General features: G+C 36.8%; 1 protein-coding gene across 1 annotated transcript; it reads right to left on the bottom strand.

Moving 5' to 3' along the window:
- Positions 1-10599: 10599 nt before the first annotated feature.
- On the bottom strand, positions 10600-11097 carry LOC140014236 (probable inorganic phosphate transporter 1-9). Its single transcript, XM_072064669.1, has one exon. It carries the CDS (start codon positions 11095-11097, stop codon positions 10600-10602), a length of 498 nt encoding a protein of 165 aa, XP_071920770.1.
- Positions 11098-12777: the final 1680 nt, after the last annotated feature.

A 12777-nucleotide genomic window follows, 5' to 3' on the forward strand; every position in this document is an offset into this window, starting at 1 on the left:
TCTGCCGCCTTCCTGATAAGGTTGGATAGTCCCTCAGAGCACAGAAGGAATAGGTAAGGGGATAGAGGGTCCCCTTGTCTAATTCCTCTTTTTGGAATTACAAACTCTTTAACCTCCCCGTTTATATTAAACGAGTACGACACAGACTTCACACACTCCATAACCCAGTTCCTCCATTTACAGTCGAAGCCCATTTTTTCCATTATTGCCTCCAGGAAACTCCATTCAACTCGATCGTACGCCTTGGACATGTCAAGCTTCACTGCCATAAACCCATCCTTACCTTGTTTCTTGTTTTTTAAATAATGCATGTACTCATGAGAGACCATAATATTATCAAGAATCTGCCTACCAGGAATGAAGGCAGATTGATTTTTACAAATGCAACAATGCAAGACACTTTTGAGCCTGTTTGCTAAGATTTTAGCTATCACCTTATATAAGGTAGTGCAAAGACTTATGGGTCTGAATTGCTTTAGAGATGTAGGAATCTGCACTTTGGGAATTAGAGTGATGATAGTATGATTAACACTCTTTAGGAGGTGGCCAGTATGAAAAAACGTCTGAATAGCCTTTATCACTTGTTGTTTGATGGTTGTCCAGAATTTTTGGAAAAAAAGTGGTGACATACCATCAATCCCAGGTGCTTTTTCTGGATTCATAGAGAAAATTACAGATTTTATTTCTTCTTCCAACACTGGTTTTAACAGGTTTCTATTCAATTCATCAGTGATGGTATGGGGAATACCATGCAAAACCTCATTTAAGTCCCCTCCCTCATTACTGTCCAGCAAACTCCTATAGTAACCTGCTATTTCAGTACTCAACTCCTCCTCACTCTCTGTCCACGTCCCATCCTCTTTCTGGAGTTTATGCAAGCTGTTTCTCCTTCTCCTTCCCTGTACAGATGCATGAAAGAACTTTGTATTTTTGTCTCCTTCCTTGAGCCATTGTATCCTTGATTTCTGTTGCCAGTGCTTCTCTTCTTCCTTGTAAGCCTTACTTAACTCTTTCTTAAGGGCAGCCATACTAATATTTCTAGAGTTCCCTCTAACTTCTTTCAAGTCGCAAAGCTGCTTTTTAATGAGCTCAATCTTGTCCCTAGAGTTAGCTTGGAAGTTGTTCTTCCATTTTAGGAGAGCTACACGGCAGTTCTTAATCTTTGTAGCCACTTGATACATCCTTGATCCCTCCACCTGCTGTTCCCAAGCAATCCTGATTACCTCCCCAATGTCCTCTCGTTTTAACCATCTTTTATCAAAAAAGAACCTGTGTTTCCTTCTGCTCGAGCTCATCATTGTGTCGAACATCAGGATGCTATGATCCGAGGCATAAGGATCAATATGCCTGCAATTGACCTTATCAAACACCTGAAACCAGGGGTAGGTGCAAAGACCTCTATCCAACCTTTGTTTGACTTCTCCCTCTTCCTCCCAATTGTTGCACCAAGTCCACGGATGACCAATAAATCCAATATCCAGCAAATAATTTCCATTAATAAAATCTCTGAAGTCATGAAAGGATTTCTCCTCTCTACGAATCCCTCCCCACTTTTCTTCATTGGAGACTAAATCATTAAAATCCCCGGCTATCATCCATCTATCTCCCCACAATCTTTTCCGATTAGCTAAGACTTTCCATTGTTCTTTTCTAATCTGATGATCACAGCTCGCGTAAATTCCTATAAACCACCAATCAGTATTAGCTTCCATATCCTCCACGTGAGCTTCAATGGTAAAGGAAGTCATAAGGACCTCAAGAATTTTCACCTCATCTTTCCAGAAAAGAGCCATACCTCCTGCCTTATGCATAGCCTCAACCACCACCATCTCTTCAAATCTTAAAATGTTTTTCACTTTTTCTAAATATCTAGTCCTATTTTTGGTCTCACTTAAAAACACTAAACTTGGAGAGAAGAGGTTATTAACCTCTCTCAACTGGGGAATTGTCAAGGGGCTCCCCACTCCTTGGCAATTCCACACCTGGACCCTCATTTACCCCCTGGGGTCCTTATAGGGAAGGACCCTTCACCCTCTGCCCCTAATTCTCTTGAACCTCCAACTATGTCAAGCTTACTCTTTTTCTTTTGCAGGTCTTCACCCTTAGCAATATCCAAATCCACTTCCAATTCATTAATTTTTCTCTTCCCAAGGTTTTTCAGATTCCCCAGATTAATACTGATCCCTTTTAAAGCCTGTTTACGTTTACTAGGAGCTCTCAGAGGTCTCTGAGCCCTTCTAATATGCTTCCTAACAACCTCTTGCTGCTTAGTGATGCTCACATTATCTACTTGCATGACCATAGGCTCATTTTTTGCCTCCTCAGTGTCAGCCTGCACCTCGAAATGCATCTGCTGCTCCCTCAAAATAGTATCTCGTTCTCTATCCACTTCCATAAGCGGTTGCCCAACCTTTTCCTTCCCCGCCAGCTCTTCTTCATTCTTTGTTAACCCCCCTTCTGAAGTGGATATAGGGACCTCTACCCTCACTCCTCCTATCTGGCTAGGGAATGGTAAGGTATGAGCGGGAGTAACTGTCGACGCCTCTCTCTGACCTACTACCAACTCCTGTCCCCTATTCCTGTTACTCTCCTCTGCCAGTCCTTTATTGCTCTCCACCCCCTGTATATTGGGAAGGCTCTCCCCCCTCTCAATCTCTACCCATTCTCCCTGCTGGTATCTCCAGTGCTGACTTGGAGTATTAACAAAAACCCCTGTTTGGTTTTTCTGTGGCCCCATTTTCGCGTTCCCATTTCCCGCCCTCATCCAGCTCCCATATTCGTTATCCTTTTTCCCTTCAATCACCCCTCCTGCCATCCCGCAAGATCTCTCACTATGTCCTATTCTTCCACACCTATAGCAAAAATCCGGGCATCTCTCATACTTAAATTGAACCCATTTAGTCACACCAGCCACCTTAATAGAGGTGCCTCTTAACAGGGGTTGATCTATGTCGACCTGAACAGCTAACTTGAGGTGCCTACCCTCTTTTCCTCCTGTTTGGGGTATAATGACATCCCTAACCAGATGAAAAACAGAGCCTATCTTCTTACCAACTTCCTTAGAAATGCAATGGACAGGAAGATTCCAGACTTGCACCCATAAAGATGCAGTATTAAAGGCTTTAACATCATCTTCTATCCCCTCATACCATTTCTTCATCACTAATAATTGGTTATCCAAAATCCAAGGACCTCCCTTAACTATTCTATCCCTGTCACCCTCCTTAGGCAAAAAGAATTGAAACAGGTTCGGTCCTAACTCCGCAACAATCATATCTTTGGGGTAACCCCATGCAGCAGTAACAAAGTTCTTGACTCCTGTATAGTTGGCTATCTTCTCTCCCACAATCTTCCCGAGCAAGCTGCCTTGACATTCCTTTATACCTAGTGTTAACTCCTCTGTTCCAACCTCAGTAACCTGCATTTCTTTACTGGAGAGGGTGAAACCTTTCAGAATATCCGCTATCTCCTCAGCCATTGGGCTTGAAAGGAGGTAGAGATGGTAAAAATCTCACACACACACGAAACTGAACGAAACCCGATAACCCCAAACTGGGAGATTAAACAAGTCTGTTATTCTCAAGGTAAGACACAGGAAAGACAACGACAGATCAAAACAAGATGAACCTACCTCTAATGCACCTACATTACCAAACAAGGTAAGAAGAGACAATGTCCGTGAGCTGACCTGCCAGTGAAAACCCACACCATTGATGCGTTGTCTTCTCCCTTAGATCTGGGACCTCCATTTGCAGCAGCTTTAATGGAACCCCATGATGTAGTATTATGGGAGTCAAGTACAAACTGCTCCTCAGAATAGTGACACTTCCCTCCTACTTGCTAAAATAGGAATCCGACACAGAACCTTCTACATCAAGTGGAAGTGATGAGAGATTTGTCTAAAAGTGAAAAAGGTTGAGTCTTTTAATTCTTTATTGCTACTCAGTAACTTTTCAGATCTTCCACAATGGAAAGAAAAGCGCTCTTTTTAGAGAGAGAAGGTCCCCTACAAGAGAGAGAATTTTGAGTATCACTTACCGGCATATCATCTATCACACTTGCCGTTATCACCTATCCACTGCTTCTTAGCTGTTACTACTGACTACTATTATAACAGCCAAAATTGTATATAGTGATAATTTTGTGGATGATTGATAGTGATGACCATGCATAAGACAAAACTGGACAAAACTTAATTATTAGCAATAGCGAGAAAATCACTGGAAGTGACCTTGGCCGTCTGCTACAACTTCTACGAAAGTACCAAGAACTTCTTACGTACTACCTGAGCTTAAATTATTAATTTGGAATATGACATGTTAACAAGGTTCAGAGCGTGAATAAGTCCAAGGCTTCATTCTAGAATTAACCTTCAAAGAATGGTTGTGGAATAATTGAACACCCCTTATTCGCAAACGTGTTGGCTGAAATTGCATCACTTGGACTCAGTATGGAGAGCCAGTCGATTTGAAGGTGGAAACATGCAAATTATAAGAAGTTCGATTTAAAAGCATACAGATTAAATGTGATGAATCAAGACTCTTTTCTTTTTTCTTTTTTTTTTTTTTGCAAAATTATTTATATACTTACAGCATAGGAAATATTAATCTAAAGGTAATAGTGAATCGCGTATGAGACTCGTACAATTTTAAGCCCTCTGCTGGAATTGATTTGCTTAGACCAATTCTGGAGAACTTCTGCACATAGCTGGAGTTAGAAAATTTGGTGGGTGAATTTTAACATATCTAAACTTAAGTATGTTTTCTAATTTTTGCAGGGACAAAATTTTAAAATTGAAAAGAACATTTAAATTAAAAAGATTTTTCAAACTTAATTTACTAAAACTTCCCTCCCTAATTCCTTCCATAAATGTGTAGGTAATGCTTGCTCTGTCTACTTACTTCTAATTGATTAAGCATTAAAATTCTGCACAATCAAGCGATTCTCATGTTAGCTAAGTCAGAGGTCTCAAGGAACCCAAAAAAACGAACCAAAAAAAATGTGTGATTCTAAAATTCTACATATCCAAAAAATAACAATGGGATAAAGGTGGTAAAAGGAAAGTAAAAGTGCTAAGTTATTGTAGAAATGACCCAAGATTTCAAATATCAAATGGTAAGAAAAAAGCATGGCATCATCATTTGCAATAAGCAACCAGGGATGAAGTGCATAAAAGGGGGAAAAATTAACAAAAAAAGAAAACAAGTGTGCTGTTTTAAGTCTTACATGTAAAAGAGTAGATTCTAATACCATAAGCTCGACCTTGTGGAAGTTCTATTTGAATCTTCTGCTACAAAAAATAATAAAGAAAAACAAATTATCATCCCAAATCAAAAAAAAAAAAAAAAAAGTGTGCCCCAAAACTGCAGCTAACTAGCTAATAGCCATTACTCCTAATCAACCAACTGGACTGGATGCAAAGCTAGTGGACAGACAGAACAGAAACTCCAAGAAACTTTAGACCCTAGCCTGCCAAAAGTGTTGACAAATATGTGAAATCTGCCAAACTAAATTAATCAAGATGTATCTATGGCCAATTGAATTGTATGCGTGCGGTTTTAAAATTTCTTTTATGTGGGGGTTGTCTACGCCCTCTAGGGGTTAAAATGTTTCTTCATTCCTGCATCAAGTAACAATATACCCTCGAATTTCCTGCAGGACCATTAGGACAACTAGATCCGCAGGAGCAGCTGGCTATTTGAAAATCCTACTATTCCATCCCTTTCATATCTGATAGACCAGAGCTCCTAGATCCAAACAAATTAGCTCTAAGATGATGAACCAACCAATTTAGCTTTGTGTTCCAAAAGTTTATTATTTTTTTCATATTTCTATTTTGAATTAGTATCTTATCATTGTATATATGTTTAGACAATTTTAATTTCCTTATATTAAACGAAACATAAAATTTATCTACACAAATATGGAATCTTACACACTATCACCCCAAATAAAACTACAAAGAAGGTTCAAAATACTCCAAGGACACTGAGGGTTGTTAGGAATTATTATGGTGACTAATCAAAAGTATTTCATCTAATAGAGTTTTTAATAAAAGGACTTATTAAGTATCTAAATACATTTGAGAATGTTATTTGAACACATAGTTCAATAAGTACTTATTGCATTGAATAATGTATAATTTAAAATTTTTTAATAGTATTTTTCTCATTATTTAGTTAATAATAATATATAAAATGATTAAATTTAATATTTTATTTTTTGAAACACAAAACTATTTTAAAAGTACCAAATTCGAAACTTTTACTAAAAGTACTTTTAATATTAAAAGCTACACTCCTAAATTTATATGATGATGTTTACCAAATGCTTTGAAAATATTTTTAGCAGCCAAAATTACTTTTTTATCAAAAGTATCGTAACTCCAAATGGGCCCCAATTCTCGTGCCTCTCATGGCAGTGTGTCCAAGTTAATTAATAAAATAAACTTATCCTTATTATTATTATTATTATAAAATAAACTTATCCTTATTATTATTATTATTTTCCATAGGCTATCCCATTTGCTAAAGACTAACCCTGCAGCATAGGGTAGCAGGGCCACAAGGTTGTACTTTGTATATAGCTAGAGCCTAGAGGATACCAAAATTATCTCAAATAATATTTCGCTTGCATTACAAACACATTTTCTAACCTATCTTTTTATATTCCCAACTACTTTTTATCTCACATACATCACATCATAAAAAGTGCTACAGTAATTATTCCAAATAATATTTCAAATAATACACTATCCAAACAAACCATTTATTCTCCTTACTATTCATAGACCAAGCTACTATATATAGCTACTGGAAGCACTACTAGATTCATAACTCTCGTGCATGGAAATATAAATGGCACTCCCACTCTTCTTGATTTTTCTAATAGTGGGAAAAGATAAAAATGTCCCAACCATTCGTTTTTAATTACGAAATCATAAAAAGTAGATATTATAAATTCGATGAAGAACAAGGGCATTCTTGTCTAAATAATGCACTGTCATAAAGGTCAAAAAGACTGCGATTAACAAATAAAGTGTACATTGACATTTCCACGCTTACACGTTACACCTGGAAAGTTTCACTATAAATAGACTGGCTTTCTCCCAAACATTTCCACCACAAGCCTCCTCCTCCTTTTACAAACATAAATTAGCCCAAAATCCCGATCAACACTATTCTAGCCATGGCTTTTAATGGTAGTCATGGTATTTTTCTGAGCCTTGCTCTCCTCCTCACTATCATGGCTGCTACTCCACATGTGGGAAAAGGTGCCATTTCACTAACTCCCGCTGCCTTGTTGGTAAATGGCAGGTTATACTGTACTCCTACAGGGAACCCTTCACCAATCGGTAATTCACCACCCTTGGTTAATGCAACCGTGATTATAACCTGTCCCAACATCACTAGGGTTCCTGTTCGAACTGATATTAATGGATTCTTCAATGCCACCCTAGTTACTCGACCCGGTGTTAACCTTAACCTAAACCTCAGCATCAATTCAATAATTTCCGTCTGCCAGGTGTCTGTCCAACTTCCCGTTCGGAGTTGCGCAGTTTTACCGGTCAGGGGAGTGCTCAGGGGGGTTCTTACGCCTGTTGGTGTGTTGCTCGCTAATGCCCTGAGTGGTCTCACAGGTACTGTTGGAGGACTTGTGAACGGTGTTGGAGGAGTCGTCATCAATGTTGTGGCGTTCGCATTTGGTTTCTTTTAGTAGTTTATGACGATCGTCCATCCGTGCATGCAACTTCGACTTCTCCTTGCAGTGTAACCTAAAATACGAATGAAATGCATGGATCCATCTCTTCTCTTGGCTATGCATCTGCGTTCGTGTGTATTAATCACGAATCAGTGATATGGTGACTACCAAAGTATTGTTGTAATATGAATAAATCAAGGAGAATATTGTAGCAAGTTGTTGCATGCAGTACTGCTTTTACTGGTAATACACATTGTGTGTGTGTGTGTGTGTGTTTTTTTTTTTAAATGTTTTTTTAAATGCCCATGCCTCATGTATGTTGGTCTAATTCGATTGAGATTTTATTTCGAATTGAAAACCTTGACCGAGAAATGTGATTGATGATAAACAAAAACCAAATGTCAATAATGCGATACAAACAAGGCGGTGAGAAAATTTATTGAGTTTTTCTCTTCTTTTTTTGTTTTTTTGGACGGGAAAAATTGTTGAGTTTATTGCATGAACAAACATGAATATTTCATTAGAAAAAGCCACAATAAAACGGCATATATATGCAACTTAAGTTTCATATATATCTGAGTGACCAATGCTGATGCATAAAAGAAAACTATTATATATATTCTAAATCTTACAAGTGAAATCGTTAGTCACAAATACATAGATTTTTATTGTAGTCTACATTTCTGTCATCTGCGTGGCTTTAAAGTATAGAACAACAAATTTGTGGGAAAAGAAAAACGAGAGTTTGCTACAGGGTCTTTCATGTATTCTGTGAAGCTAATGCTGGAAACAGGGGGACAGCATTTATCCATTTTCCTTTCCTTTTTGGAGTGAGGGTTTGAGTTTGAGTAGTATCTGCAAAAAATTCTGCCCATGGAGTCAAGACTGGCACTGGTATGTGCTTACGTATTGTTTGGGAAGAATTTATAACTTTTAACATAGATTAATAATTTAACTAGGAAAATTTACCTTTTAACCATATCTTAAAGAAAAGTTCTCAGGGATGCGTAAGCAGACTTCCACTAGCTTGCTGCTATCTTCAGGAAATTAATCAAGAATGTTCCAAATTAAAAAGGCTCCCGCTCTGCCTTAGTCAAGAAGAATATTCATTTTTTTCCAGCCATTCCTATTTAACGAGTTCTCACTTTCATTTTTTTTTTCTTTTCTTGTATTTCTTTTATAGATTAGCTTTCAGTCTTCTAGAGCTGTGTGAGCCATGTCATCTACTAGACAATTTTTTTTTTTTTTTTGTGGTTTAGAGCATTATTATTATAGGCAAAATTTACAACTTTCAATGTAAAAACTAAACAAAATCTTGTATTGTGTGTGTGTTTTTTTTTTAATTTATAGAAAAGAAAATCTTATTCTAAACGATATACTACTTTATATGACAAACACAAATTAAATGATGATCTGCCGTCTTGATTTTAAAAATTTTCAATTTTGTATCTATCACTTAGACATAGCGTGACCTTTAATCACATTTTATAGGTGAACTCTACAAACAGATTCTAAGAGCTCAGCCCCAGGGAGAAGAAAATTCTGCTCTTAATATTAGATAGGTTGTTGGCTTAGAAGATATTTGGGCAAACAGTGAGATAAACCTATTCAGTTCGTGAGAAAATCCAGCTGAAAGAGAAACATGTTTAACAATCTATTAGTTAACACACCATAATCGTCTTTAAATTCCAAAATTCATGACTTCATTATATATTTATACTCAAAATGAATATAACCTAGATCTACATGGCCACGCAGCGATGGATTACTAGACTTCTTTGAACCTTAGGAAACATTAAGATTAAATTAAGATCTGTTTGGATTGCGAGTTTTTCTGAAAACTTTTTTTTTATATATTTTTAATTATCTTTTTATATATTTTACATACTTTACATTATTACAATCCACAAAAACTTCTTAAAAACTCCAATCAGGAACGAGCTAACATGCTGGAGGACGTACTTCTGTAGTAGAAAATGCTGCTGATGTTGTGATTTGGATTTTTTAATCCTTCTCTACGGTTATTAATAGAGCAAATGTCACAGATTGTTACTGAATCCTTTAGGATTCTCTATTCTTCTAGCCACTAAACTTTTTATTTAGCCAAAAAATGCCATTCAACTAATTAGAACATACTATATTTTATGACCAAAGAAGCATCATATGTTTTCATTAATTACCTAAGTGGCTAAAATTAGAAATGAGAGTTTTTATGAGTTGAGCAACAAAAATGTACTCTTTTATTAATTAAATGACTATTTTGGCTGAATAAAAAGTTTGGTGACAAAATAAGGAACTGGAAATTGTTTAGTGACTATTTTTAGCATTTCCTATTATCACCATCGATCCCTGTCATGTTGTTGTGCTGAAGGAAAAATGAAGTGTACTAAACAATAAGACGAGGGGGGAGGAGAATACACACAGACTCCAATGAACATTTTGAATCAAATCAAAGTTTTATTTGCCTCCACACAGATCATCATAAACTCCATGTAGTAGAAAAAGCTGGTTGTTGGTGCAAATACTTCAATGGCACAATCATATACTCCATGTACTAAGCTGCCAGCAATATGCTATTATGTATTTTTTTTTTTGTAAGTTAAAATGTATTCCCAAGCAGTATAATATACATTACAATCAATACAATAAAACTAATCCACAAGGTGGAATTAGTCAAATAAACTATTACGTATTCTACACCCTGAATCCCTATATATATATATATATGTGTGTGTGTGTGTGCGTGTGTGTGAAGGAAGACAGAGTGAAAAGGATCACTCTGCAGCGGGGCGACACTCAACTGTTACTAGGGTAGGGTAGTTACATATATGATTTACATGCTTAATTCTGTACGTACGAGTACTGAGTAGTATGCTAGTAGTATCTACCTGATTTTGATTAGCCATCTGCAACTTCATTATTGGCACATAACTTTGGCAGCGAACATCTTGTGAAGCTAAAATGCCTCACCAAACCCCAACCAGTACCACTCTCACTAGTAGCTTGGTCTTCGTTCTCATTCTCCTCCAGTGATCTCCCCATCGTTTCACGCGTAAAAAGATACGTCGTGACGCATCCCACCAAGGATACTAGACCTAGGAGCACTAGCGGCGCTGTCATTCTGATTCCTGGCTGGTGGTAATTATCAGGAGAAGCCCACTGAAATGCCACCACCCCAACGATCGCGCCCAGTTTTCCGGCAGCTCCCGAGATGCCGTGGCACGTTGATCTGAACCTAGCCGGGAATAGCTCCGCTGGGACTGTGAAAGTAGTGGTATTGGGTCCAAAATTGGAGAAGAAGAAAGTGAGAGCGTACAAGAACATGAAACCCGCTTTGGCATGGCGATCCCAGTACGAGTAATATGGGATCCCAATCGCAAATAATACAATGGCCATGAAGAAGAATCCTCTTATTTGGATTTTGACTCTCCCAATGCGATCGATGAAGAAGACGGCGGCAAATAGCCAGGGATGGCGGAGCAAATTGCAAGGATGGCTTGGAGTTTTGCCACATGAAAGGCCTCCTCGTAAGCATTTTTATTATGAAGGGGAAGATATCGTGGGCCGTATATCTGGGACTGGAAAAAGTTATTGCTGTAGAAGACGACGTCCACGAGAAACCATGGAAGCGTTTATATAAGGCATCTATCAACCAAACCAAATATATACTTTGCTATCTCTATACTACCTTTTATTTTTCCTCCACTACTATAAGAGTTTATAGGGCAAAGAATAGTGTTAGTGTGAGATTTCTGTCTTGCTCCAATAGTGTAGATTGGAGTAGACTACAGTATGCAAAAGGCTGGGCTGCTGTATCCTGGAGGCAACGTGCTGAGACCTATTACACCGGAGGATACTCCGTAAGGGGGCGAATCGTCTTAAATAGAGCGACCTAGTCCGCGCCTCAACCTATGCCAAATCAACATTTTTATGGTACAAATTATTTGCATTTTTAATGCAAGATTAAGGTATGAATTTTTGTTAATTTATTTGTTAAATTTTATTAGAGAAATTATTGTTACTTATATGATTTATTTTGGTCTAGAACCAACAATTTTAAGACGAGTTAGCCTCTTTACATAAGATAAGCTTATCATTGCATGTTTTGCTTCTAAATAATCTAATCATAAAACTAACATAATCCCAACGATAAGAATCTTACATGGTTTATAACATAATCCGGACAAACTTTAATAAACAAGATATTTCATGTGGATGGTCACAATTATAGACTGAAACTAGAAAGGGTAATATCCATTGGTTTTATGTGCTTTAGAGTCTAGTATCAATATTATGTAAGCGCATATAAATAATTCACAATATATACCTTTGAATTCAAGTTGCCTATTATTAACAAAATATCATGTATTTGTTTGTTCAAGAAAAACATGGTACTTGCATGATGTCTTTGTATATTAGTAGACCAAATACAATAATTTTTTGCTATTTTTGAGTTTTTAATATATGTTGTATGAAGCAACTATTTTCGCATGAGCTTGTCATGTTACATAGTGAACTTTCAATGTCTCTTATATTAACGGGTTTATTCCGATTGAAAATTTTGGCATTGACATATAAATGATTAATTTGGTGATAAAGATATATACTCCATGAAATGCATGTATAATGTGGCCAGTTATTGTCTTAAGAATAGTGGTATCAAGATATATAAAAAAAAACCGCAATTATGAGGGTTCAAGTTATATTTAAATAGCAGGGGTTTAAAATTTTCTAGTTTTGTCTTCAATTCATATGATCTTAGTCCAGCTTGAGGTCTGCATTTTCACAAGCAATAATCGGTATTGATAATATATACATGAAGAAAAGATTACACTGTCACCAAGGAAAAATTATATACATGGATAATAGCTTTAGTGGCTTGAAGTTGTGAAATATAAAGTTATTAGCCATATAATTCTCAACAACTCTATTCTCTTGACTTGTATTTTGTTAAAATTATGAATATGAACTTTTGAGTTGAAAATGTGATGTTGTACATTGAAAAATATGTATTCGAGTCAAAGGCCATCAATTTGCAGGCAACCAACAACTTTTGGATTTGTATTAAATTATTTC

This window comes from Coffea arabica, chromosome 9c (genome assembly GCF_036785885.1).
Source record: "Coffea arabica cultivar ET-39 chromosome 9c, Coffea Arabica ET-39 HiFi, whole genome shotgun sequence".
Classification (NCBI taxonomy): Eukaryota; Viridiplantae; Streptophyta; class Magnoliopsida; order Gentianales; family Rubiaceae; genus Coffea; species Coffea arabica.

Excerpts from the sequence above, each read along its gene's own strand:
- LOC140014236 (XM_072064669.1), bottom strand. The coding sequence starts at position 11,097 with ATGGCCATTGTATTATTTGCGATTGGGATCCCATATTACTCGTACTGG.